The 27,676-nt window shown below is 47.8% G+C and overlaps 2 protein-coding genes across 5 annotated transcripts; one reads left to right on the plus strand and one right to left on the minus strand.

Annotated features, from left to right (window-relative positions):
• Positions 1-487: 487 nt before the first annotated feature.
• gphna (gephyrin a) lies at positions 488-23,400 on the minus strand. Of its 3 annotated transcripts, XM_085256206.1 has the most exons (23): positions 23,128-23,206; positions 16,916-16,994; positions 16,774-16,831; positions 16,236-16,328; positions 16,067-16,161; positions 15,485-15,551; positions 14,126-14,431; positions 12,843-12,944; positions 12,279-12,416; positions 8,422-8,464; positions 8,134-8,271; positions 7,589-7,681; positions 7,440-7,495; positions 6,866-6,985; positions 6,732-6,790; positions 6,371-6,646; positions 6,056-6,143; positions 5,602-5,675; positions 5,264-5,328; positions 4,624-4,727; positions 4,384-4,480; positions 3,608-3,746; positions 488-3,533 (listed from the first exon to the last, which is right to left on the minus strand). In XM_085256206.1, the coding sequence occupies exons 1-22, from the start codon at positions 23,189-23,191 to the stop codon at positions 3,613-3,615; spliced, it is 2,349 nt and encodes a 782-aa protein (XP_085112332.1). In that variant the 5' UTR covers positions 23,192-23,206; the 3' UTR covers positions 488-3,533; positions 3,608-3,612. The 3 variants fall into 3 exon arrangements, with proteins under 3 accessions (XP_085112332.1, XP_085112329.1, XP_085112330.1); XM_085256203.1 differs by lacking the exon at positions 12,843-12,944 and having other exon boundaries at positions 23,128-23,400; XM_085256204.1 differs by lacking the exons at positions 12,279-12,416; positions 12,843-12,944 and having other exon boundaries at positions 23,128-23,400.
• LOC146551729 (uncharacterized) lies at positions 23,269-27,676 on the plus strand. Of its 2 annotated transcripts, XM_085256207.1 has the most exons (4): positions 23,269-23,693; positions 26,976-27,029; positions 27,148-27,298; positions 27,557-27,676. In XM_085256207.1, the coding sequence occupies exons 1-4, from the start codon at positions 23,560-23,562 to the stop codon at positions 27,605-27,607; spliced, it is 390 nt and encodes a 129-aa protein (XP_085112333.1). In that variant the 5' UTR covers positions 23,269-23,559; the 3' UTR covers positions 27,608-27,676. The 2 variants fall into 2 exon arrangements, 1 of the variants encoding a protein (XP_085112333.1); XR_014889869.1 differs by lacking the exons at positions 23,269-23,693; positions 27,557-27,676 and having other exon boundaries at positions 23,708-27,048; positions 27,148-27,260.

A 27,676-nucleotide genomic window follows, 5' to 3' on the forward strand; every position in this document is an offset into this window, starting at 1 on the left:
GGTTCCTACCTGCCTTTAAACATGCAGTATGGAAGCCTGAAGTACTCATTATTTATAAAAAGGTAATATTATAGGAAAAGAATCTAAGAAAAATTCTTATTTTTAAATATTTCATCATAATAACATTTTTAATGTTCTGAAAAAAACAAATTTCATACATGTGGGACTAATAATGGTTTATCTGAAAAGTTCACATTTCTTCATAATTTATTGCAAAACTTTATTTATAATTACTGCGAATCTGGGAAATAAGCGACCAGAGCTGTTTCTTTAAGTCTACACCTGACAGAGGTCTTTCATTTCCTACATCAGCATTGTGTTATCATATAGAAAAACAGCGCTTTTCTCTCAGATTAAATTATTTGAGGGATTAAATGTGCAGTTAAAGCTCTTCACACTGACAAGATGTGACGTTTACCGTCCCTGACAGCGTGAAGCGCTCTCAGACGAGTGCTGTTATGAATGAAGCGAGCGAGCCAAACAGCAGTTACAGAATAATCAGGATTATTTTTATTAATTCATCTTCAGGTTCAATAATATTACAGAAAAACATCCTCTTCATCATATTTATACAGTAGTAGTAGAATGCTGTGTCATTGCTTCATTACAAGTGCTGGTCATAGTTTATAGTGTGTGCAGTGTGACACTGAGTTCAGCCCAGTGTTACGAATCACTCGGTACAAAGGCAGTTTCTCAACAACCTGCTTCTGCTCGCTCTGATGGATCTATCTGGGTTTGATTGGTCCTCCTTGGGCAGGCGGCAGGACGCGCGCTGATGCTGCGTTTGTGTCGTAAGTGAGCTGCCGTAAACGCGAGCTGCCGAACGGCAAGCATTATTTACTATTTTAGGAATTTCTTTGAACGAACAGCCAAACATCATCACACCATTCCCATGTGACACGGACGCAGCACGAGCCACTCATATATGCTGTATATATACGGTGCATTTGAGGTAACTGGGAAGTTTCTGGAAACCAAGCCAGAGGACTTAAAGATAGTGTTGGCACCAGAGCATCAGCGTCACGTTTAGTCAGATCAGAAGCCCCGCCCAGGTGCTGCACCACACTCTAACGCCTGGAATCACACCTGCCCAAAGAGGAAAGACACGCCCCCTTTTTTATGGGCATGCAGGTGTGACAAGAAGGGGGGGGAATTCAGGACAACGAGCCACGCTGCATTCAGGACGCCGTGTCGGTACTGTTAAAATCAGACAGAGCAGTTACTCCAGTATGACCTGAATGCAGCGCCTGACCTTTGACCTGTGGGTTTGGTTGATCATATTTAACTCAGGTTTTTCACTGACGTGGTGCCGGCTCTTGGTTGGTTTTGAGAGTGGAGGTGAAGAGCCTCACAGGAAGAAGTTACAGAGCTGGTTCTGCCTGGGTTCTCTCCCAGAACAGGCTGAGAACCAAGCACCGCTGTGAGCTGCCTCGGCCAATCAGTGGTAACCTCTCTGAGTCCAACTGTGGGCTACAATGTTTGGGAAACCGTCATTTCAGTGCAAAGTCAATAACCTGCTTCTAGATTTAGCAGCAGTACCACACCAGTGGAAAAGAAGTCCCAACAGGAAGAATCGGATCCTTTTTCCCCACAAACGCAGTGCCAGAACATTAGGTAGCACGAGCCGGGGTAACGTCTGTAGTAAGAAGAGAAATTTCGTGCAGTTCCCACTCCCACCATTGATCCACGAATCCAACCACGGGACAACCCAGAAAGGACCGGGGTCTGGGTGAGGCAGCGGCACTGAGTTGTTGGAAAAAGGTCGTAACAGGATGAGTTGTCCACCTGATTTCCAAAGCAGAGCTGTTGGTGTGGATGCAGCAAACCAGACTCTGTCTCACAGGCCGGAATGCCAAGCATCAGAAACGGGCGCTTTGGGACCGCTGATTTTGAGGTGCCAGTGGTTTTGTGGCACTTTTTATTGGTTAAGATCTGATGAAGTAGCACCCCGGTACCACATCGGTGGAAAACGGGTCAAAGCAGGAAGAACCGTATTCCCATTTTACCACCAACATGGACTTTGGGAAACTTGGGTAAATATGAGCTGGCTCTAGATTACACATCACACACCGCGCTGCAGGAAAACCGGTTCAACGGGAAGGATGAGAGGAAGTGGGCGGTTTGCGTTGGGGCTCTCAGATCTCACAGGACGCTTCTGGTTGTTGGTAACCGGTAAACATTTATCAGCAGGATCTACGGCGAGCAGCTCGGATGCTTCTGCGTTTGTAGTGGGCGAACTGTCAAAGGAGGGTTTCTGCACGCTCATACAGTACGCGGAGAGAACGGCGGTCAGATGACGTTTTGATTTACAGCCTCGAACCGACCATAACGAGCACCTTAACACCGTCATGGCAAAAATACACGTGGTGTAGTTACAAGCACCTGAATGTGACACCCTGCCTTCAAGTGATGCAAGCAGATGGAAAAACCGGGAATCGCATCTGTTCTCCGAACTTGCCAAATCGGTCAGTTCCTGCACGTGCGGTCGTGGGTAAAAATCTGAATAAAGACTCCCGATTGGACAGCCTGATCAGAGCGAGTGAAAGGACAAATCCCACACCCAGAGCTCCAGACGCAAATGTGGAGTAATCATGTAATCGCGCCCGACACTCCAGGTGAGCCCAGAGGTTCTGGAGCTACCTTAACATAAACGTCACACTCTGGTCGAACACCACTTGAACGCAGGGTTGGACTGAACCGCCAGTGTGGCGCAGCCTTGATACGGCCGCGATCAGAGACGTCTTTATCGCATTTATATCGGAGCGGAGAAATCGCTCGGCGCCCCAAAGACGAGCCGCTGACCCACCGAGGACGATTTCATGGCTTCGCTGAGATGTCTCCAGATGTTTGAGAGGGTTGAATCTGCAGAAAGGTAAAAAAGGAACACCAGAGGACACCTGCAGCTTGTTCTCTTTTCTTTTTTGTTGTTTGGCAGAAAATATTCAGAGGCACAAACAACGTAAGCAGGTTCACTCGGAGGACGTCTTCATCAGCCGTGTTTTGCTGATGTTGGAGTCTGTGTGATCCAGGAGGAGACGTAGTGAAACGGCAGGTTTCTATAGCAGGAGAGAGGACGCCAGAGCAGAGCAAGGGTAGAAAAAGGAGGAGGAGGGTCTCTATGTCTCTAATCTACCCGGGAAAAACGCACAAAGCAAATGAAGAGGAGAGAAGAGGGCATGAATACTACTAAGATGATGATATTCAGTCAGAACCATGATAATAATAATAAATAGAATATTAATTAAGAATATTAATAATCATTATCATCAGGATAATAATAATATTACAGAATAAATCTCATATTTCGTATATTTTTTCACATTTTTTTTCTCCTTTGAAATACAGTGATCTCCTCAGAGCAGACCAATGAGGACTCAGCCTGTGCTGGCTCCGATTGGCTGTTGCATATGACATCACAGCTAATGGCGACCAGGTAGACATGCACCACTTCCCGCCCCCCACCCCGGCTGTTTCCTGTGCAGACAAGAAGTCCTGGCGTTGCCATGGTAATCGGTAGCGAGTGACGTTTCAGTCTGGAGAGAAAAAGAAGTGTTAACAGAAAGCACACGCTTCGCACGTGCTCAGTGCGTCCGTGGAGCCGCCGTACCTGCATCATAGCCGTCCGATGACCATGACGTCTACGACCTCTCCCTTGTGCAGCTCCACGTACTGCTCTGTTTTAGGGGGCAGCATCAGCAGGCCGTTGGCGCTGCGCATGGACATCAGCCTGCTGGACACCTGGTTACCTGCAGGGAGAAGGGGTGTGGTCAGTCGCATTACCCAAGTGAGATGACTGACAGGACGCTGACCGAGGCAGCGGTTAGAACAACATTTAAGAGGCTCGTTTACGACGCCTCTGACATAAATCAGCTGACTGATGTCGACCACAGAGCCAGCGTGATGGATGGGCCTGCGACGGCGCGTCACTGGACGCCCTGCGGAAGCCTCGGGTATCTGGGAACACGCACGATGAATTTAGGAGAAAACGTCGATTCCGTCTCCAAGAAAGCCGGTTGGAGATGAGTCCTCGTTGGCAGGTTCAGAGACTTTGGAGCGAGTATCCGTGAGCTGGACTCAGAGCAGACAAACCGCTCAGCACCGTCGACAAACCTGATTGGACGAGCTGATGTAAAGCTCTGAGGGCGGCGCTACAGGACACAAGCGTAACGGCTCATTTGGGCCAAGTGCAGTGAGGAAGCTGAACAGCGCGATGCTGTATGAACGTGTGGAACATCTTTATGACGGTTCCATGATGTGATCAATAAAGTTAATCGTGTGGACGAGAAGAGGCCAGAGTTTACCGCGGCGAGGAGGAAACAGGAAGCAACGCTTAGACACCAATGACTGACGGTACACACCATCACCGTGTGTGTGCGCACTCACCTGTGCTCTGAGCCCAGGGCAGCGGCTCCTGGTGATGCCAGGTGAGAATGCAGCGGTGGTACTCAGGCCGGGGGTCCAGCTTAACGTCACAGGAGAGCTGAAGAGAAGAACAGTGGCATCAGCAGACTTTCATCAACAATAACTGTGTTATGTAACCCGAGCGATGCATCAAACACTCGGTTCACCTTGACCTGCAGGCAGGGTTACAGCATGACCTCAGAGAGTGTGTGTGTGTGTTACCCTCGCTTTGATGATTGTAGGTCGAGGATCCAGAATGCCTTGCATCTTCCTCAGAGCAGGAATCACAAACAGGTTACACGTCACCACAGCGGACACTGGGTTACCTTGGAAACAATAAACAGACCACGTGTGATGATGGTGCAGAAGCTCGATAACATGATGTGGCGCATTTACGAGCGGCCTCTGAATGATGTCATAAACGTGGTCGGTTGGAGTTACTCGTGTCGACGAGGCGCTGCTGGAACATTTATGGAGCTTACTGTGAGGAGTTATTTTAAGATGCACGTATCTGCCTGCAACGAATACGAAACATTGAAAGAGTGTCTGTGTCATCTGTTGATTTGTATTCATTTTTTTCCCTTCCTTACTTCATGTACTTCACAGTACAATCATGTACTGTGAAGTACATGTAGTAACTGCTAATTCTCAGCCCATCTCTGTGGAGGCTGCTGACGTTCAGCCTGCACTGAAGCTTTCTGGTCTCCAGGAGGTTAAAGTCTGGGCTCAGGACGCTCTCAAGCTTCCTGCTTCGCTTTGGGATCCACAATCAGGAATCGTGACTCTGATCACAGGCGTTTGTGGGGACGACCCGAGGACGCTTCAAAGGCAGGTGAATTACACAGCAGGGTTAATATGTTACCTGGCAGGGCGAAGATGAGTTTTCGTGTCCCGTCGATGTCGACTGTGGCAAAGGTAGTGGGAAGACTGAGGGACAGAAACACAGAGCAGCGTGAGCAGAGGCAGAGACTGAGGTATCAGCCGTCAGGTGTACCTGCAGTACTGCGAGTACCTGCAGTGAGGAACTCCTTCAGCTATCAGAAGAAACATTTGTGACTTCAGTGAACAGACTAACATTGCAGCCACAGGTGAGGCTCATTAACAGCCGCCTGAAGCTTTAAGCTCTCGGGTATTTCACACAGGTGTGACTGTGGTGCTTAAGTTCTGGGACTAAAGCAGGAAGTCTCGGCTCCGTCTTACCCTGGCTTCATGAAGACTCGGCCAAAGTGAATCTGTGCGTGCAGGTCGATATCCAGCACCTGTTTCAGGTAGTCCTGATCACAGACACACACACAGTCAGGTTTCCTGCACACTGACGATCAGAACATCTGCTCAGTGCGTCACTCAATCAGTGAGCTTTACACTGAGATACTTTAGGCCACGCCCACCTGCTGCCTCACCTGGCCCTCAGCTCGATTAGGAGTGACGGCTCGCGGTCAGAGCTGATGAAAGACGGTAAATCGTCAGCTCCGCCTTCACGTTCGGCTCTCTCTGCGGTCTCACTCCACAGAGAGACACACCTCCTGTAGCAGCGGCGAAGAAGTCCGCCCAGTCCTGCTTCACTTCCTGAGCGAACGTGCAGTTGGTACTGCAGCTGAGACTCTCAGCAGGTGGGCGTGGCCTGAAGTTAGTTAAGTTACTGAAGTTACTGTACCTTCTCTCCCATGGACACACCCCCTGAAGTGATGATGACATCAGCACGGCTGATTCCCTCGTGCAGAGCTGACAGCAGGTCGTCAGGGCTGCAGAGAGAGGACACACGGGTGTCACAGGAAGTTCAGGATACAGACTGAGGTCGGACTCGAGTGGAAGATTTCAGATTTCCCACTGAGGGACCTGTGGACCTCAGAGGGTGGATGAAAGATTAAACCCTGACTGCACCGTGCTGGGGGGTGGGGGCTGGAGCTTTTTTAAGATGTCAGAACAGGAAATGATCAGACTGGAGCGACAGGCGGGGAAACGCGCTCACTTGTCTCCGACGATGCCGAGGTTGATGGTCGGGTATCCGTGCTCCTGGATGGTGGCGAGGAGAGTGGAGCGGTTGGAGTCTCTGATCTTCCCCGGGTGGAGGTCATCCTCCGGGTTCAGCAGCTCGTTCCCGGTGGACATGACGGCCACCACGGGGAACTTGTGCACGCTGACCTCGGTCACTCCCACTGTGGCGAGCAGGCCGATCTCAGACGGGCCCATGTGCGTGCCTTTAGCCAGAACGCACTCCCCTCGCCTGATGTCGTGACCGATCGGCCTGCGTGGACACAAAAGCACCAAATTGTCTACGCTGCTCCTTCACCCGTTTGACATCCACGACCTGAGAAGCGTTCCTCTCTCACCTGATGTCCTGCCCGGGCCGGGCTTGGACCATGATCCTCACCTCCAGCTCCTCGGTGCCCTGTAACAGACGAACAGGAAGTAAAGCCAGCAGGCACACGCACAGCGCCATCGACCTTCATCCTGGTGTTCTTACATCCTCAGACTCCCTCAGCAGCTCCGTGTCTTCTACTTGGACCACGGCGTCAGCTCCGCAGGGAATCGGCGCGCCGGTCGTCACCCTCATCACCTGACCTGGCATGACTGTGTGGGTGGGCTGAAAACACAAGAAGCACAGTTTACAGAGCGATGACATCATCTGGTAATAAGGCTTTTAGTCAAGGTTGAAATTCACAGTAATCAGGAGGAGATGAGAAGTTTTCTAAATTCTGGAGCCTCAAGTGGACGTTAGAGGAACTGCAGCTGTTATGCCGCCAGCGTTTGGCTGCAGAGGTCGACTCCCAGGACTTCCTGCTCTGTGACACGTGTGGCTCTAAAGACCCTTGTCTGCCTTCACTGCTGATATGAACTCGGTGATGTGCATCAATCTGATCCTGATCTACATTCTGCACATACGTGAACTTAAACGGTCTGAGCATGGCTCGCGCTGTGCCGATCATGGTGTGTGTACCATGAGCCCGCTCATAGATAACGCTGAGGTTAGCAGCGTCTCCCACAGAATCTGGTTGACAGATGATGGTTATGCACAACGCTGCTGTGTGAGAGCCGACCTGCTGTCCAGCCTGCGATTCCCCCATGATGAAGCGATCTCCCGGGCCATCGGCAGCTACGAGTCAAACATGAGTCGGTTAGAGCTTTCAGTTCAACAGATAAAAGGTAAAAAAAACGCAGATGTTTGAGGCGGTGCCCACAGTCTCACCTCGCACAGCGTAGCCATCTTTAACAGAGGCGGGGAACGGAGGAAGGTTGTCTTTGGCATAGATGTCCTGAGCGAGAACTCGACCCAAACCATCTGCAGAGAGAGAAGACTTTCTCAGAGGCTTATCCAGGACAAATTCATTGTTTCACTACAATCTGAACTCTGTGGGAGGAGCGATTCTCGCAGCTTGTGGAGGAACGACGGAGGAGGGCGGCTACGGTCCTGACCGGACGAGCTGACCGACAGCGGGGAAAAGCCGATCAGACTGACGTCAACCTGGATTGACTTTCAGGTCCAAAACCTCCGTAAGTCAAACAGGTGGAGCAACCTTTTACACATTCATGGTTCAAACAGAGTGTGCAGGTGCTGAAATGCTTCTCCCATCAGATGCCATCACCACAGCAGCATCTAACTGCTCTGTGGTGGAGCAGTTAGTGGACACGTGGGCGTGCAGGGCTCGATACTCCTGTGTTAGAGCAGCGCACACACACACACACACACACACACACACACACACACACACACACACACACACACACACTCACCTCTGTAGTTAATGACTTCAATTCCCAGAATAGGCGTCATCTCGAGAACAGTGATGAAGGCTTTGTCCATGGATGTCAGCGGGAACGGCGACATGCGATGACGACGCGCCACTTTACTGATGTCAACTGCGCTGTGGCCTATGAGTGCGTACACACACACACACACACACACACACACACACACACACACACACACACACACACACACACACACACACACACACCTGTAAACACCTGAAAACTATTTTTTCGAGCTTTAAAGGTAAACGAAACACATACTGAACTCACTGGCTCTCAGTATGTTCTCATTGCTGCCACATCGTGACTGAACCTGCAGAAAAACAGATTATTTTGATTGAAATCATCTTAAAGAATAATTTTCTTTTCATGCGTCTCATTCACAGGATGTGGAAACATAAACAATGACTCTGGATGCAACATTCAAGCATTTCAGGAGCACCGAGAGAGCGAGTCGGGTTAATCTTACTCATCAGATCAGTCTGAGCGCTGAATAAACAGCAGATATAAGCCAGAGCTTTAATTCTGCTCTCCTAGCTGATGTTAACAGCAAATTAAAACCAGAGGTCAGAAAGCCGGCGTCTTCTTACTAAAAGCAAAGGTACATAAGGTTGATGATTGGCTGCTTTGCAGAGATGATTTAAGCATAATTTGATGCTACATTTTAGGTCATTTATTTTTAAATGTACCACAACTGAAGACATTTCAATAGATCTGAGTGTTTCCAACCATCACAGTCCCATTCACTCCCATTCAACAGACAGCACACGTCCCGAGACTTCCTGAATAAAGTTCATGCACATAACGAGAGCTTCAATCAGGACGATCACTGCTTACACCTGGAATGACACTGATATTCAAATCTGACCTAAAGATACTCATCTGTAACAGTCTAATGATGCTGTGATGATGGTTACCGATAGTTACCGGGGGGGGGGGGGGGGGGGGGAGTTTGTTTCACAAGTCAAAATTAGAAGGTGAGGCATAAAACCTCAGAAACCCATCTGTTGCTCAGAACACGTTAGCATCTAAAATATGCCGAGTTGTGCACAGACTGTCCAACTTTGTCATGTTTCTCTGTTGTATGGTCTGTACGTCATGTATGTTTGTCCAACAGCTGACTGAGCAGCATACACACACTACACCTGACCTGGATGTTATAAATGTCTGCTACAAGCTGTAAAGCTAAGTTACAGCCAGCTAGCTAACCAAGCTCGCTCTAAGCTAGTTTGCTATCTATTTAAACGGTTACATCATTTAATTTTTGACAAAAATCATATTTTTATATAAAATGTAAATTATAACAATGGTTCACTTAACAGGTAAATGATTTTGGGAAGCTAGCCACCTAGCATTTAATTCATTTCAAGCATAGTTCAGACAAAGTTAGCCAACAAGCCATGACTTAGCTACAGTGCATGAATCTAGTAAGGATTAGCTAATATTCACCGACAAAGAAACATGAAAATAACCAATATAGCTTCCAGATCAGTTTGTATTTAGGGTTTCATTTTAGACAGCTTTTTATTCATTACATTGGCAGGTTTTTGGCTAATGGTAGCTAATATAAACTTAGCTGCTAACACACACAAACTACTTCATAGTCAACTTAGCATATAGCTGGCTAACCTTAACTCGCTGTCTAGAGTCTTTATCTAAACCCTGTGTGAACAGTTTATATTTGAGAGATGTTCATTTGGTAATTATTTCTAAGCTAACATTAGTTAGTGGCGCTCATTTAAATAACATGTGACCAAAAAGCTGGGGAATCCATCCATCCATCCATCTTCATCCGCTTTGTCCGGGGCCGGGTCGCGGGGGCAGCAGCCTAAGCAAAGAGGCCCAGACCTCCCTCTCCCCAGCCACCTCCTCCAGCTTATCCGGGGGAATACCAAGGCGTTCCCAGGCCAGCCGAGAGATATAATCTCTCCAGCGTGTCCTGGGTCTGCCCCGGGGCCTCCTCCCGGTGGGACATGCCTGGAACACCTCACCCAGGAGGCGCCCAGGGGGCATCCTTGTCAGATGCCCGAACCACCTCAGCTGGCTCCTTTCGATGTGGAGCAGCAGCTGCTCTACTCTGAGCCCCTCCCGGATGGCCGAACTTCTCACCCTATCTCTAAGGGAGAGGCCAGCCACCCTTTGGAGGAAGCTCATTTCTGCCGCTTGTATCCGCGATCTCGTTCTTTCGGTCACTACCCACAGCTCGTGGCCATAGGTGAGGGTAGGGACGTAGATCGACCGGTAAATTGAGAGCTTCGCTTTTACACTCAGCTCCCTCTTCACCACGACGGACCGGTGCAGCGTCCGCATTACTGCAGCTGCAGCCCCAATCCGTCTGTTGATCTCCGGCTCCCTTCTCCCATCACTCGCGAACAAGACCCCGAGATACTTGAACTCCTCCACTTGTGGCAGGAACTCATCCCCGACCCGGAGTGGGCACTCCACCCTTTCCCGGCTGAGAACCATGGCCTCAGATTTGGAGGTGCTGATCCTCATTCCCGCTGCTTCACACTCGGCTGTGAACCGTTCCAGTGCGAGCTGGAGGCCCTCACCCAATGAAGCCAACAGAACCACATCATCTGCAAAAATCAGAGATGAGATTCTGAGGCCACCAAAGCGAAAGCCCTCCGCCACTTGGCTGCGCCTAGAAATCCTGTCCATAAAAATTATGAACAGAACCGGAGACAAAGGGCAGCCCTGGCGAAGCCCATCACCCACCGGGAACGAGTCCGACTTATTGCCGGCAATGCGAACCAAGCTCTTGCAACGGTTGTATAGGGATCGAATGGCCCGTAGCAATGGGCCAGACACCCCATATTCCCGCAACACCTCCCACAGGACACCCCGAGGGACACGGTCGAATGCCTTCTCCAAGTCCACAAAACACATGTAGACTGGTTGGGCAAACTCCCATGCACCCTCAAGTATCCTGGAGAGGATAAAGAGCTGGTCCAGTGTTCTGCGACCAGGACGAAAACCGCATTGTTCCTCCTGTATCCGAGGTTCGACTAACGGACGAACTCTCCTTTCCAGCACCCTGGCATAGACTTTCCCAGGGAGGCTGAGGAGTGTGATCCCCCTGTAGTTGGAACACACCCTCCGGTCCCCTTTCTTAAAGATGGGGACCACCACCCCGGTCTGCCAGTCCACAGGTACTGCCCCTGATCTCCACGCAACATTGCAGAGGCGTGTCAACCAGGACAGCCCTACAACGTCCAGAGCCTTCAGGAACTCGGGGCGGACCTCATCAACACCAGGGGCTCTGCCACCAAGGAGTTGTTTAACTGCCTCAGTGACCTCGCCCTCGGAAATTGGCGGGTCATTCCCCTCATCCCCAGACTCTGCTTCCTCCTCGGAAGACGTGTCAGTGGGATTAAGGAGGTCCTCGAAGTATTCCTTCTTAACAGGCAGCTCATGTCGGGTGGTGTCAACAGCTGTAGCAAAAGACTTGTATTCCTTCCACCGCCTGACAAGCTGGGGAATATGTAATTGATTTAATAATTTTACAATCAGTTCAAATACTAGTGATTTAAAAAAACAACAACAACAACAACAACAACAAAAAAAATGGAAACATATACAAGAGAACAAGTATATAAGGAATAATGGAGGACCCAGGATAGCACCTTAGGGAACGCCACGGGACAAACAGGAAGAAACTTTTCTTAGCGTGTTTTTAAATTACATGGTAATCTGTTCAGATACTGGCAATAAGAAAGTATTTGATATTTGAAAAAATGGCACGTGAACCAAGTCTAACTGTGAATACTCGTTTTTCTGCTCCAATGAAATCGAACACACCGAGTTTGTTATTCACCATAAATTGGCTCGGTCCTGAAGCTGGAGCTTTTTATGCCAGGAAATCAAATGTGATTTTTCTGGTTCTATGAAGTGAACGGAGGAGGTTAGGAAATAAAGAAAGTAATTAAAAGCTCTCATCATGCAGGAAGTGCTTGTCATTGTTTGATAAAGGGCTTCGATCAGCAATCAGCGTACATCTACTGGGCATGCTCTATGACCGTTACACAGCACAAACAGGAAAGCTGGTGTTTCATGCAGAATGGCGTTTTTTGTTGCCGAGCTCTTAGCGGTGCTGTCTGTGTGCATGTGTGAAGGTTTGTTTGTACCTTGGGTGTCGGGCACGAAGCGGTGGAAAGGCGGGAAGTTGCCTGTGTCGCCCGGGGTGACTCGGAGGGGGTGGAGCTTAAAGAGGCCGAATCTCGTGGAAGCACCTGAACACCTCGAGAAATGATCGAGTCCGGGATCTACACACACACACACACACACACACGCACACACACACACGCGCACACACACACACACACACACACACAATGCTAGTCCAATGATTTCCTTCAGTTGTTTTATTAGAACCTAAAGCTGCAAAGCTGAACACGCTCCATAACCCCTGACCCCCTCACAATCAGCTGTTCTTTTTATAACTTTACTATATTTAATGAAGTCATGCAAAGTTTTACTTTCATACTCTGAATACTTTCTGATTTGTTTTTACTACCAGCATTATTATCATAGGTTGAACTGAAAAGGGAACTCATAGTAGGTCCACCTTAAAAAAAAGGCGGCATCAGATAATCTTCAAGCTAGTTCAGGCAGGAGCTGATGAAGAATGGTGACTGACACAATGAACTGACCAATGAGAGGAGAAGACAGGTGCATGTGTGAAGTCTCACCTGATGGTCATGGGCAGAGGAGCAGGTGAAATGAGTGGGAGGGACAGGGGTGTGGCCAGGCAGGTAGGGACTCCCTTTAGCCATGAGCACAGCATGGCTCATCTGATGGACACACACACACACACACACACACACACACACACACACAGGTGAAGGACATGATGGGATGAAGTGAAACATTCCACACGTCACAGCTCAAACCTGGGCTCACACACATGGATTCGTTCTGTAAATTAACTGATACGACAGGAGCTGTTCGCGGTCATTGTGGGGGTGTGGCTTTAAGAGGAACGCTACAAACTAACAATACTAAAGCCAACAGTTAGTCCACACCGGACATCCCTGCATCGGGTAAACCCTAACACGATGGAGGTCATGCTCGTGTTAAAATGTTTACACACGTATCGATGAACCAAAACTGTCCTCAAGTCATCACTTCCTGTCGTCTCCTCTCTAAAAAACCATAACAAGGCAAATGGCCTGGTAAATGGCCTGCATTTGTATAGCGCTTTTCTAGTCCCTAAGGACCCCAAAGCGCTTCACACTACATTCAGTCATTCACCCATTCACACACACATTCACACACTGGCGATGGCAAGCTACATTGTAGCCACAGCTGCCCTGGGGCGCACTGACAGAGGCGAGGCTGCCGGACACTGGCGCCACCGGGCCCTCTGACCACCACCAGTAGGCAAACATGGGGTTAGTATCTTGCCCAAGGATATTTGGCATCCAGGAGGCAGCCTGGGATCGAACCACCGACCTTCTGATTAGTGGCTGACCTGCTCTGCCACCTGAGCTACAGCCACCCCTTCAGTGTTAAAACCTGACAAGTTGTTCCTTTTATAAAGGAGCCATAATGACCAGTTTGATCGAAACTTCTTGACAGCGTCCGACACAGGTCACGTGATGCTCTGTCACGTGACCTGTGGATCTAAACGTGACGACGGATTGAAAAACGAGTTTCCTTGGTGCTCATTTCTTCTACAGTTATAAGAACCTGCAATGCCCCGTGGGCAGAGCCTGTAATGACCCGCCTGACCCTGAGGAGGAAGTGTTTTCTAAATGTCATTCCGCTACTGGGAGGCGGGCCTCCTGTCTTCCGTCCTGCCCGCGGAGCGCTCGCTTCCCGGTAATTTCTGTGCGTCCTGCAGCAGCCGCTGCATGCGTCTGTAGTACAGTAGCTGCTGCAGTGACCCACTTTCCCCACACTGATCATTAAACTTTCATCTGGCAGCTTCCAGCACCGCCGCTGCTCTACGTGCGGCCTGCGCACCGCTTACCTTGGCAGCGATGGCAGCTGCGGTGATGTGGGAGGAGCCGTGCTGGTGGTGGTGGTGATGATGGTGGTGGTTGTGCGCGTGCCGACCTCTCCTCCGGTCCTCCTCTTCGTCATCCTCCTCCTCACACTGGGTCCCGCGCTCCATGGTGTGTGTGTTGGTGTGTGTGTTGGCGTACGTGTTGGCCTGCAGAGGGGAGGGGGAGGGCAGCTGCTCCAGGGCGGCGTGCGTGGATTTCACCCGGACCATGGCCTCGCGCAGCAGGTCAATGGCGTGAGGCAGAGCGGGCAGAATGAACTGAAAACACTCCTGAAAAATCAAAGTTTCATCATCATCGTCGTCATGGCGTCAAACTCTCACAGCAGACGCTGCATGCACAGTGGATCGTTTACACGAACAGTAGTCGCGCCGAGTAGTCCAAGCACAGACTCCCCCATCCCAAACCCAGCCACCTCCTCCAGCTCATCCAAGTCATTCCCAAGCCTGTCCTGGGTCTGTCCCACGCCTCCTCAGCCAGAGGCCGTCCAGGAGGCGTCCTGGTCAGATATCCAACCATCTGAACTTCGATGTGGAGGAGCAGCAGCTCTACTCTGAGCGCATATCAAAAGTCTGAACTCCTCCCTCCATCTGTAAGGGAGAGGCCAGCCACTGAAGGGCGAGCTGCTCCTTTCAACCATTCTGAGTTTTATAGACTCAGGGTGGCACCCCGCCATTTTTTGGCTTTCTCATCACCGCTGCAAACCGCTCCTGTGTGAGCTGGAGGCCACCTGAACAGAACCACCAGATCTCGAGAGCACAAAGGTAAGACACCTGGCTCCGCCTACAAATCCTGTCTGTAAACAGTCTGACTCACTGCTGGCAACACGGAGCGAGTGGGCATTAGGGACACAGAAGTCCATGAGCTCCCACACTTTACAGATGCATGTGAACAGGACTGCAGTGATGTGTGACAGGTGTACTGGTTTCACTGGTGCACACAGAGTCTGAGCTCAGACACGCCGTCCTCCTGACTCAGCCTGTGTTACTCTGAGCTGTAGATCACACACGTTTGGTGGCTTAGACACTCAAACTTTATATTTTCAGACTCTGTTATACTTTTAAAAGCTGCTCGACATTTCAGGACGTTGCTTGAACGCACTCAGACTGAGCTGGTCAGGGAGGAGGTTGGAGACACCCACAGAGGTCTGTAATCCAACATCTGTAGTTTTGTAACGACGCAGTTCAACTCTTCCTACTTTAACGGTAAATAACACAAACGCTGAGCTCCACCTGACTGGATCGCCACGTCTTACGACATACCCGGCGAGTTCAGTGCAAAGATCCACACGGTGCAGACTGAGCAGAGTAAAGTCAGACTCGTACCTGAGAGCCTTTCTTGCTTCCTGGAAGGTTGATGATCAGAGTTTTGCCACGAATACCACAAACAGGCCTGCAGAGGAGAGGACACGGCACACAGAGCAGGTTAGAAAACAAACGTTTCCACACTGTGTCAAACTTAAACTGCACCGTTCATCAGAATCCAGTGAGTAACAGAAGAAACAGGAAGTGACACGTTCAATGTGACTGACAGCACCTAACCAGGTGAATCAGAGACGTGATTGGCTGTAAGAAGATCCTCCCAGAGAGGCCGAGAGTTCAAGATGGTCACGTGACAGGACTAACTGTGAAGGCACCATTAATGCAGGAGCACATCTGGAGGTTCAGGAGGAACATCTGCCACAGTCTGCTTCTTATCGGAGCTCCATAACTGACCCGAGTACAGCTTTGACATCATCCTCTGACACACCTGCTGATCACCTCAGAGGGTTAAAGCTCGGTGGGCAGACGTGCTGCCGCATTAAATTCAGACAGTTTCCCAAAACATTCCAGATCCAGATGTGAATTTACAAAGATAAACGCACGCCACGTTACAGTGACTGGTCAATGAGCAGTGAGAGCGCTCACCTGGACAGCATGCCCAGTGGCGTGACGTTGAGAGATCCCATCAGCATGGCCAGAGCCATTCCCGGAGCCTCTCGCTCGATCACCTCCCTGGTGGCCTAGAAAACGACAAACCACAGCGAGTTAGAACACGGCGGTCTGCCGTCGAGCCGCGCCTCTGAACCTCCTGTACCTCAGGAGTAACATCTCTCGGAGCAAAGCCAGTCCCTCCGGTCGTGAGGATGAGGTTCAGCTCCTGTTCGTCGCACCACTCCAGCAGAGTTTCCTGCAAACACACATAGCTCGTCACCGCCAAAATAAAAGCACCAACGCTGAGCAGCCGCAATCACAGCCACAGAATCAGAGAAACAGAAACGTGTCAGTCTGAAATGCCGGCGGTGGCGATCACGTGGACACAGTGATGCATAAAGACAGAGGCCACGTTGCTCGTGCATGTGGAGCAGACGTCAGTACGCGATTAGAAATCATCACAACTCAGAATTTTTACTGATTTCTAATTTGTTTCAATCCAAATCCTTAACGTGTATTTATGATGCTCAGTGGGTTTAAACCAGTTTACCGCCGTCTGACTGGACGAGAGCTGCGGACGACCTCACTTACACGTAGACCCCGCCCACTGACAGACAAACGTCTGTGAAAAAGCGTTAAATCGTTTCCCTTTATTGGCACAAACAGAGATATTAAAAAAGGACTCCTGTTTTTGGGATTACCTTGATCTCGTCGATCTCATCTGGAACGATCTTGTAGGCCGCGATGACTCCTCCTAGTCTGCAGGAAGTGACACAATGACAGTTACTGTCATGCTGCTCACGTGTGTACGTGCATGCTGCAGATCTGCTGATGAGGACTCACAGCGAGGGGTCGTGGACCAGGTCCTTCAGGTTCACGCCGCTGCGGTCCTCAGCCAGGTTCTTGAAGCAGCTGTCGCTCACTGCAGAGGAAGAATAGCTCAGCACGGTTTCTCTCACACACACACACACACACACACACACACACACACACACACACACAACAACACCACCTCCTCCTCCTCCTCCTCCTCCTCACTTCCTGTCACATGTCTCGTGTTCCAGTGCTGCAGGTTTCTAACACTAAGCTCAGAGTGTGAGCCCAAAGCTAAGGCTGCTCTGAACTCTCAGGCTGGACCTGCATGATGTCACAAATAGGGGACACCCTTGTATGCTCATCTCAGCTGCGGAAGCCCCGTCTACCTGTTGTTTGAACCCTCTGTTTGTGAGAGGCAGCCAATCAGAACAAAGGTCCAAGGATATTGTAAAGAAAAGCGTCTGTACTTCTTTAAGTTGTTTCTTCAGTTCTGAAGAACTGAAGAAGCTTCAAGGATGAGAGGTGAAATGTCTTCAAGCTACTTAAAGAAGTCCAGACGCTTTTTTTTTTCCAAGCTCCTTAGACTACGATCATCTGGATGACTGAGAACTAGGGCTGCCACAAACAATTATTTTGATAGTCAACTAGTCATCGATTATTTTTGCGATTAGTCGACTAATCAGATCATCATCCATTAGACGTAAAACGTACAACTTATTGCACCAGCAGCTAGAGCAGGGCGATATGACCAAAACTATTTATCACGATATACATTTGAAAATTTGCGCTAACGACATAACTGACGATGTAATTGACACTAGACAAAATACTTCACAACTTTATTAGTGCAAAAACCCCATCAGTGTATTTTCACTTAAACAAGCAGCTGTTTTTTATGTGCATTAAAGTAATATACAAATGTAACAGTGCAAATGCAAATTCCTTGCTGACAGTTTAACCAAAAGGCATTTCCAGTGGAGACTGGCCGACATATCCTCAGCATAACCATGTATAATATCCACTAAACTTAAAAACAGGTTATACACACACAATACGGTAATATTATGTTGAAGCACAGTACGTATCACTCCGCGAGGCTCCTGTCTACGATAGCTGTAATGCTCTGACAATCCATCAAGCGGTGGCGGCTTCGTAGCTTAGCAAAGTCGTACTAAAGCATTTGACAGATTTTCGAGCCCCGTGTACATAAAATCGTTTCGAGGTCAGTAAACACAACCAGAGTTCATACATAAGGCTCACGGGATTATAAGGGGCACTGTCGACTTTACAGAAAATCAAAGGATTGATTTTAAGTGTGCCATATTTTCCAAACAACATGGTAATAACAACGGCCCGCTAGCATCTACCAAAAATAGTGCTTTGTTGTGTATCTGACGGACGAAAGCTAAACCAGTTCCACCACTGAAGCTGCAGCATTTTTACAAACCAGTTCTGGTTCATCGTTTCATTCAATGATCCGCTTTCGCGCTTCTCATTCTGCATCACCGCCATGTGCGTATGTAAACAAAGGCACTGCGCATGCGCGTTTTACCCATATTCTATTGCGATATTTCATTTTCCTATCGTTGCCCAAAATTACACCATATTACCGTGAACGGTATGAGATAGCCCAGCCCTACCAGCAGCATCTGCTCTTATATAACTATCATTAGCTTACAGCTTTAAGTGTTTAAGGTATGTGCTAACTAAAAATAAAGACAAGATGACAGTTTATTAAACTTTAATGAAATTTGCAGATTGTTTCTGTGATGTTTAATAAACTCCTTGCTATCTAAAATATAACGGGACACCGGAGTATATTCTCCAGCATCTCACACTTCTGATAATCAGCTGTTTGTCTGACGTTTTTCAGCTGTGTGAAAACCACCCAGGGAATTAAGAAAGTTTTACTTAATCTAATCTCAGCCAAACAGATTTACTCACGAACAAATAAAACACTGAAAAAAAGCCAAACAATAACATTTTCAGGTTATCTAAGTGACTTATATATATCACGTTTAACCTGAGTAGCGAAAGACAGCGGTGGTTCTGAAAACAATTTCCCGGGAGTGTGCCGTTCTCGCCAGCTCTAGTGAGCCTTGAACCCCGGCTCGCTATCGAGTTAACAGACGTCTCCGAAAACGTCGGAGCACTTTTGAAAATATGTGGTTTCTTGATAAACTGCGCAGATATTTGAGGTTTACACAACTACATTCTCGCCTGAAAATATCTTAAACGTTTATTTTGTGACCCAGAAAGAAAAATAAGAGTAATATTAAAACTAACTAGCTGCCGCTATTGTTGGAAACTGGAATTGGCTGAGCTGCGCTATGAATTCTGGGATAGGTTGTGCCACAAAAGATACGTCGACCCATCCTTCAAATCTGGGGAAATGAAGGTCACATTTGGAGGAATCTTTGAATTTGGACAGTCTTCGCCGCGTTGCTGTAACATAATCGGCCTACAAATGCGGCCTCCGAAGGATGCGGCCTGAATTTGGTCACAGCTACGATACCGGACACAGCTTCTTCTTCGGGGTTTAACGGCAGCTGGCATCCTTGTACATGCAGTGCTGCCATCTTCTGTTTCAGTCCGTTATTACACTCTTAAATCCTACTACTTATTCCTGCGTCTTTCAGGATCTTACAAAGCTTCAAACGATGCGTCGACTATTAAATTAGTCGTCGACGATTTTGATAGTCGACGTAATCGTGGCAGCCCTACTGAGAACCTTCACAGACAATCAGAACAAAGCTGTCTTAAAGGTGGAGTAGCTAAATCGGCTCAATTCAGACATGGATGAACCGAGGAGCTGCACAAGGCTCAGTGTGAGATAAAGAAGGATTATTATCAACTGTAAATCATGCAAAGCTGCTGTAGCAGAGTCCAAAGATAAAAACAGGGAGCTGGAAACCAACAGGATGAGTTTTTTTGGAGGATCGAAGATTCTCCACAAGTTACAAGAACACAGACGCCAAAATATCATCGTCCAGTCTTAAAATGAAAGAGCAGGAAGTGAGCAGAACAGGTCGTTGTTAGCGTCATCCGTGTGAACAAAATCTTTATTTTTATGGGGAAGTCAGAGAGTAATGATCACAAAGAATAAATGGCACTTACAAATGAGAGTGACAGAAACAACAAATTCAAAGGACGCCTGGTAACGCTGTGCCAACAAGACTGAACAACTGCAGAGTTTGAGAGCAGCAGGACAAAACAAGACCTGCAGGTCCTCGTCATCTCCAGCAGAGCGTCCAAACAAAACCACGGCCACAGGAAAGACCTCCTACACTGATCACATGACCAACAACAACCACAATGAAGTGTGAGGGACAGCTGAAGAGCTCCATGTGAAGATCTACTGACTGAAATGTTGCGGCCGTGTCGTCAGAGCTGAAGGACGGACCTTCAAGGACCCGCTCAGGGTGAAGTGCTGCAGAGGAAGATGGAGGAAACGGCGGTCCGATAACTCTGAGGAGCTGGCAGGGAAGACCTCGACAGATTCAAAAAAGCATCGCTCACGACCACGAAGCTTGTAGAAGAACGCCGTCCTGCAGGCGTGCTCAGTGCCACTGCAAGTCCAGAGTTAACGGATCAAGACAAACAATGAAATAGCAAAGAGCAGGGCATCTAAGGAAGCAGGAATAGACCGAGAATTCGCACGTCACATGACAGGAAGCCCTGATCTTCCTCATCCAGACTTTGGACTTCAAAGGGGGACAACGTCAGTCAACTTCAGCTGTTTGGTTAATTTCCTCCTGCTGTTTTCTGATTCCTGGACTCTACCCGAGTATCCTCACCTGATTCACAGCTCAGTCTGGCTTTCAATATGATTTCAGTGGTTTGCTTCGCAGGTTTTAAACCGTTTGTGCACATAACAGCAGGAAAGACTCTCACACTCAGCTCCAATCTGATGAGCGACAGTAAACGAGAAGAGTAACGCCAAAACATAGTTTTTTTTTTATTTTATTTATCATGCTCCTCTCGTCCTTTATTACTTTATTTTACGTCAGGAACTCAAATACAAGGAGTCAGCATCCGGACTGGGAAACATTTGATCAGTGCTCGCCTACGAATATTAGCAGAAACAGTCACAGTCAAAAGAAAGTAGGAAAGTAAGCTAGTTTAAAATCTGGTCCTTAGCTAGTTTAAAATGATTTAAATACAACCTTAAAAAAACAACAACAATCTGACATATTAAACTTAGTCAGAATTCATTTATGGGAAAATAGGTCAAAATACAGAAACTGTGTGAGACCTCGACCCTCGCTGCTTCTATAGGAGAGAACAGGGTGGATCCACATTCTCCCAGCAGTGGATGCAGCAAATTCACCAAAAGATCAGAGCGTGCAGTGCTCAAAGGAACTGAACAGGAACGATGTGCTCTGAGACGAGGCCAGAGTGCAGATGTCTCACAGATAAAGCTGGGACCAAACTGGGTCATCAGCAGGACAAAGATCCAACAGAACGGCTGAAAAAGGAAAGAACGGAGCTGCTGCAGAGCACAGAAAGCTGTGCATGAACGAATGCTGCAGACCTCAACGACCAAAGCTCATCCACAGTGATGGCGCAGACCGATCACTGCAGGTCACTGCTGCTGAAGGAGCTACACCACTTTTGGATTTGGTCTTTTTGTTAAATATTTACTGTGTAATGTACAACGCGTTGTTCATCTGAGGTTGTATTTTCTTATTTTTAACACCAAATTTTTTCTGATGTCCTGACACGTAAAACCTTACGACAGACAGATGGCGTACGATGCAGTATCGTGCTCTGGTTGTCTGTGTTATTTGGTGTGTTCAAACTTTGTTCTCTCTGCTCGTTAAAGTCACTAACGAGGAACTGCAAGCACGGTGGATGAAAGAGCAGCTGTTCTCTTCCTGCTCCATAGAGGGCACTCTCAAGCTCATCCTGGATGAATGGAGCTCAATGGAGCTGAAGAACAAAAATGTACATTTCGAGACATAAACATTTTTCTCATGGAAATCTTTAGCATGTTTTTACTAGAAAGGATTGAAACAATACATAAAGTTGTATTTTTAGACATTTTAATGGATTTTTAATGCAGTAAAGTACTTTTCTATGAGCACCACAAGCCACTTTAATACATCCTCCATTTTGATTTGGGGCATGAAGCCAGCAGCAGTTAGCATCACCTTCAAACACTTCAACCACATAACTACGACGCTAACACCTACAAGAGGTATCACCGGGAAAAGAACGCCATCAAGAGGACCTCCTATTCTAAAACTCACCAATCAGCACATGTTAGCCGAATGCTAGTGTTTTATGGGCAAGAATCAGCGTCACAGTGAATAAAATATTGATCATTACAATTGATTTGTTTCAGTTCACAGTACTGATTCTGGATTTGTGGGAACTAGCGTGTTTTTGTGTGGAAATCACTGCGGGCCCTCCCACAGCGCCCCCTGCTGGGCGCACAGTGGACTGCCCATGCTATCCTCAGTTAGCTAAGCATCCCTGTCCATGTCCAGTGTTACTGGGTTCACTGGTCCCAGTCCTCCCGCGGGCACGACTCCGGTGCGAACATCAGCTACAGCTTCGGTGCCGCGCTGCGCGTTCGTGTTTAATGTTGAACTAAATGGCGTGAGGAGGGAAAAAGCTCATTACTGCGTTAAACGGACACTAACGGGGTGAAACCCCGGCCGTTAAAAAGCCGCGAGGTCCCGTTATCTTAAAAAAGCCCACCGTGAGCCGAGGCCCTCGTCAGACCCGCAGAGGGACATGAATAATGCAGCTCATGTCGGCTCCGTAACGGCACACTGCTCAAAATACCACCTGCAAGCTAGCCACTAACACCGGAACACCGCGGGGTTACCTCCAAAATAAAAGCACGGCTTCTGGTAGACACTCACTGTAGCACGCACAGCTCGTCTCGCATTTTGAAAGAGCTCCCCGGCCCTTCTCCCGGCCGCTTCACGGCGAATAAAACACCTCTGAGCGCCGCAGTTTCGCTGACAGGTGCAGCCGGTGCTCACACGTTAATCCGCAGTCACACACAAACACGTTAATCCCGCTCTTTAGCGCAAAACGCGCACCTGTGCGCCAGCAGCCGCGCGGCTCGCGGGGAACCCGGTTAGCATGTGGCTAACGTTAGCCCGCTCTGCAGCGGAGACAGCCCGTATCGTGACACCGACTTGCGCAGGGAGCCGGGCACAAAACGGCGCACAGGTACGCTGCCCAGAGGCGTTTTAGCGCATGTGATGACACGGTGTCCTTACCTGTGAGGATCCCCACGCGGGTCTGATGGTCGTGGTTGGTGAGCACCATCCCGTCCGCCGCCATGTTTACAACCTCTGTCTGCACTGTGACGGCGCATACAGAGGCTGGGGGGTGGAGGGGGAGGGGGTGCTGCACCTCTGGAGGAGGACCAGTGTGTGCATGCGCGTGCATTCTGAATCCCCTCCAACTACCGATACGATCAGGTGACCCGGTACCGCCAGAGCTGCAGCTGGATGACCTCTGAGTGGAGCCGTGACATTGACCTCACCATGTCCTCCAATCACAGAGCAGCTTTAAACAAACTCAGGTGCCAAACTCAACCTGCGCTCTGTCTAACATCCAGCAGGGGGCGACCTCTTTGAGGCCTGATTGGATAGAAGTGTAACAGAATTGAGCGTCCAGCTCACCTGAGCTCAGTGAACACCTTCCTGATGAGTTTACGGTCTCAGTTGCTGCTCTCAGGTGTGACTGAAGTACAACGGAAGTTTATTCTGGAAACCTTGGTGGCGTTAGAGTCGGGACGGAGCAGGAAGCTGTCCTCTGAGTGTGCACCTTCAGACCCCCGGTTCTAAAAATAAGTTATGTGTTTCTGTTTTGTCCTCCTTTACAAACCCACAGCATCCACGTCAGGTCGGAGAGGCGGAGTCATAATGTCACCCTAAGGTCTGCACTATTAGGCAGGATTTCTCCTTTTCCAGGATTAGCTCTGGGTTTCCTGTACTGTGAAGGCGGATCCTTCTTATTAGGGTTTATCATCATGGCAACTGATGTTGCCCAGGAGTAGGGGAGTTTCTAGATTACAGATCAGCAGGTATGAAATAACTGACCAATCAGATCTCTGGAAATTAGCGTCACACTCCCTCTGAGCTGTTCAGCAGTTTTTGTTCTGTCAGCGTTTAAAGAGGTTTTATTCTTTCCTCTCAGTGTTAAACTCCACCGAGTCTGCAGCTCAGAGGATAAAAGCTAAGACCGTCCTTAACACATTAATGAAACACTCGATCCAGTGGCGTGTCTAGAAAATTTTTGTTGGGGGGGCCAGGTAGGGGCACAGATTTGGAGAAGGGTGGCAGATTTAATTGGCAGATAATGTTTAAAAAAAAAATTCTACCAACCCTTAACCATAATTCAATAATCCTATAAACCTAATAACCAAATGCACTTTTAACTCTTATTAGAATGAGATTTTAACCACTACGGTGCAAAGTTTTTAGATACTGCGTTGATAAAGTACAAGAGATACAATCAGTGCTTTGTCAGTGCTTACTCAGCATTCAAGGACAGCAATATTTGCATAGTATTTTTACTGACATATAGTGCACATATGTTTTGGGCAAAAACATTTTTGAAAATTAAAATACGAACATTTGTAACAAACAATTGACAAATTAGCCAATGCAAAACTTTATCTGCCTGTTAAAAAAAGAAGATAATCTTCTCACAAACTGGTGTTTGATTTTGAAACAGGAAAAAAGTGGGGAAACAAATGAAAAGACTAACATTTGAATAACACCTGAAAGCAAGTAAATACTTTCTATGCTGCCTTATCGTAAACTTTGGTAATATTGATAAAGAACAACACTGGCTGATGATAAAATACAGTCAGCTGGCATGGTGACACTGCCAGTATTAACCTGCAGGGCTGGACTGGGACAAAAAAATTGGGCATTTTTACTACAGACCGACCCACCAGGTAGTAAAGCCATAAAGCCTTTGAATGAAAACAAACCCTGTTGTGACAGTGATGTACAGTCTTGTTGGTATATGTATGATTTCTATACATTTTACGTCAGATAAAAACTTTGGTTGTAAGATTTAGATAATTATTTAATAAAAACTAGGTATTTTAAATGAGAATAAGAAAGAAAAGTATTTCTTTGTGCCCACCTTTCCCTGTTAATGCCCTACCTGGCCCCCTGGCAAAACTTTGCTAGACCCGCCTCTGCACAGTTACCAGCTGTCAGCTACATAAAAAAGGATCCTGGTGTTATTTGTCTCTCAGAAACAGTTCATAACTTCAACTCATTCATGTCACCTAAAAGGTAAACCTGTTTCTCCATCACCTGTTCAGCTCTGATGGTTCAGTAAGGACATCTCCTGGTTTCATCTTCATGTTTCCCTCTCACCACATATCTAAACAGACATCATGACCAGCAGCTTTACAGCTGTGGCTCCAGCAAACATCAGCTGATACTAGAAATTAATATTAAATACATTCTAACAACAGCTGATCAAGCTTAAACGTGCTGCTGTTGTTTAGCGCAATATCCGCTGGTTTCCTCTTTCTGGCGCAAAGTGGGCGATAAACAAACAAGAGAGAAAAGCCGATCAGCTGATCATTGATCAGTTTCATGATTGAAGTAGCAACAGGAGAGGGAGGGGAGAGAATGAGAGAAGAGGCAGCTGTGCAGCGTAAGGACAGAATAACTCCAGCTTTGTGTCTTTTTTCCATTCTAGCTAAAGTCCGGGACAAACTGCGTCTCTTCTCAGCTCAATATGAAACGCGTAATATTTTCTCTGAATGAGGGACCATTCCATTTTTTTAAGGAGCCGTTGGCAACTCTACTAACTAACTTCATGAATAAAATAAAGTTCACTATCAGTAACATCATAGCACCCACCCAGCTGTATAAAAACTCCGTCAAACTGGCTAGAACGCAGTATGAGTTATTGCAACTGACAGTAAAAAGTCAGCAACATGAAAATAAACTCCACCTAAACTTGGTTCATATCTGACCCAGATAGACTGCAGGTCATAACTTCTTACCTGAAGTTCAGTTCACCTGACACTCGGACTGGCGGCTGCTTCGGGTCTCTCCTCCTGCCTCCCCTCCCCTTCCCTCATCCACCTGTTGCCTCTGTGGAAGCCCCGTCATAGCCACCACCAAACAACGGAGTTATTTCTACACATCGACCTGCATCTGGCCAATCCACCACCTCTCATTGTTCATGCCATTACAAAAAAAATAAAAAATAAGTCACTGGGGATATGCCCGGTATGCCCGATGGCCAGTCCAGCTATGTTAACCTGCAACCAAATCTGCAGCTCCATACAGCAATGTTACGACTTAGATTATATCTTATAACTCATAACTCTTATGTTAGCTGCCCTCAGTAGCATACTGTTTGAAATATTCCACGGCTGCAATAATTCTTTAAGTGTTATTTTTTTCCTTGGTATTCTAATTTCACCGAAGTTTACTAAACTCAACAAACTTGATATTACTTACCGGGACATTTATTCTGTCCTCATTTTCTTTCACCGAAAAATTGTTTCCTGCAGTGCCATCTTTCGCGCTTGGCTCTCCTACCTTTGCTAACGTGATGCGCATAGCGCAGAAGCGATGCTGCATTCACCTACACTCGGATATCTGAGCGTCACCGTGAAAACATAATCGGACATTTGATATTTGATTGAATTTTATTGTTTTGCCTTTGGGGTGGCACCTGGGGTGGCCAGTCTGGTTTGGGGGGTGGCCTGTGCCCCCCCCAGGCCACCCCGCTGGACACGCCATTGACTCGATCGTCGAGACAGAGCTGTGATATGAATCAGTCTGTTCTGTCACACAGTCGGCTTCAAACAGGCTAAACTTTATTAATACAGCAGTGTTTACACACACACACCGGTCCTCCTTTGTGAAATCAGCTGCTCTGCTGTGAGCACATTTATCCATGTTTCTGATTGGTCAGATGCCGCTAGCCCCGCCCCTTGAACGTACAGGTTAGACCCTGGGTGAACTCAGCCATTTGAAACAGGCTGATGTTAGGATAAGTGAACGTAGATAACGGACAGTTATTTTTTATCTGCTACTTAACTTCGGTCTTTTTAACTTCGTATTGTTGGGATTAGGACAAGATCGCAGTTTGAGTCATCAGCACTAACCCCGCCCATCGAGACAATCTGGTGAGAATGACCGAGCCGGGTTAGTCTCTCGTTTGAGCCTCCGTGAATAAAAGCTGATGTTCATTTAACGCTATATAAATAATATTTAATAGAACTGATTTATGCCCCATGTATGCAGGATTTATGCTCCTGCTCTCTGGTTTCGCACAGAACAGGATTGTGGGAATTTAACCTGCGCAGAAGCTACAGAGAAACGTTCAGCCCAGGACGTCACTGACCAATCAAAAGCTCTGTTTCTGATGAAGAACATCGGTCGGAGCAAAGCCTCGGTGAGATCTGAAAGGATCTGCTGACACTCGTCCAGGTTGATTACATTTTATTTAAATTAATGCACTGTGCCCCCCCGGTGGGCTGCGATGGTACTGCAGGTGGGCCACAGTACCAAGTTTAAATTACTCATGTAATTACACAGTTATTTCTTTATATACATGAAATTATTTGAATTAAAGTGAATTGGAGCTGGTATCACCAGTGTCCCAGATTACAGCTGTTCTATTTGCTGAAACGTTTTCTGTTATTTTTGCCAGCGTTGCTCCTCGAGGACCTCGGGCTCCTCCCTGGTTGTGAGCGTCCTGTGAAAGGAGGAGGAGACTGAGCTGGGAGTTCAGTCCCCGCTGTAGATGATCTTTATGGTGGCCACGTCGCGC

The sequence above is a fragment of the Mchenga conophoros genome, linkage group LG19 (assembly GCF_057382185.1).
Source record: "Mchenga conophoros isolate Kocher_MC1m ecotype Shallow Benthic linkage group LG19, M_conophoros_male_GT1.1, whole genome shotgun sequence".
Classification (NCBI taxonomy): Eukaryota; Metazoa; Chordata; class Actinopteri; order Cichliformes; family Cichlidae; genus Mchenga; species Mchenga conophoros.

Bases quoted from the DNA above. Each gene is read 5' to 3' on its own strand.
- gphna (XM_085256203.1), bottom strand. From the start codon at position 23,299: ATGCACGCGCATGCACACACTGGTCCTCCTCCAGAGGTGCAGCACCCC. The intron at 16,329-16,773 runs GTAATCCCAAAA...GTGTGTTTGCAG, and splicing joins ATGAGATCGACGAGATCAAG to GAAACTCTGCTGGAGTGGTG. The intron at 5,329-5,601 runs GTAAGACGGAGC...TCTGTCCCTCAG, and splicing joins CGAGTCTTCATGAAGCCAGG to TCTTCCCACTACCTTTGCCA.
- LOC146551729 (XM_085256207.1), top strand. From the start codon at position 23,560: ATGAGTTTACGGTCTCAGTTGCTGCTCTCAGGTGTGACTGAAGTACAA. The intron at 23,694-26,975 runs GTTCTAAAAATA...TGTTGGGATTAG, and splicing joins TGTGCACCTTCAGACCCCCG to GACAAGATCGCAGTTTGAGT. The intron at 27,299-27,556 runs GTGAGATCTGAA...TATTTTTGCCAG, and splicing joins TCGGTCGGAGCAAAGCCTCG to CGTTGCTCCTCGAGGACCTC.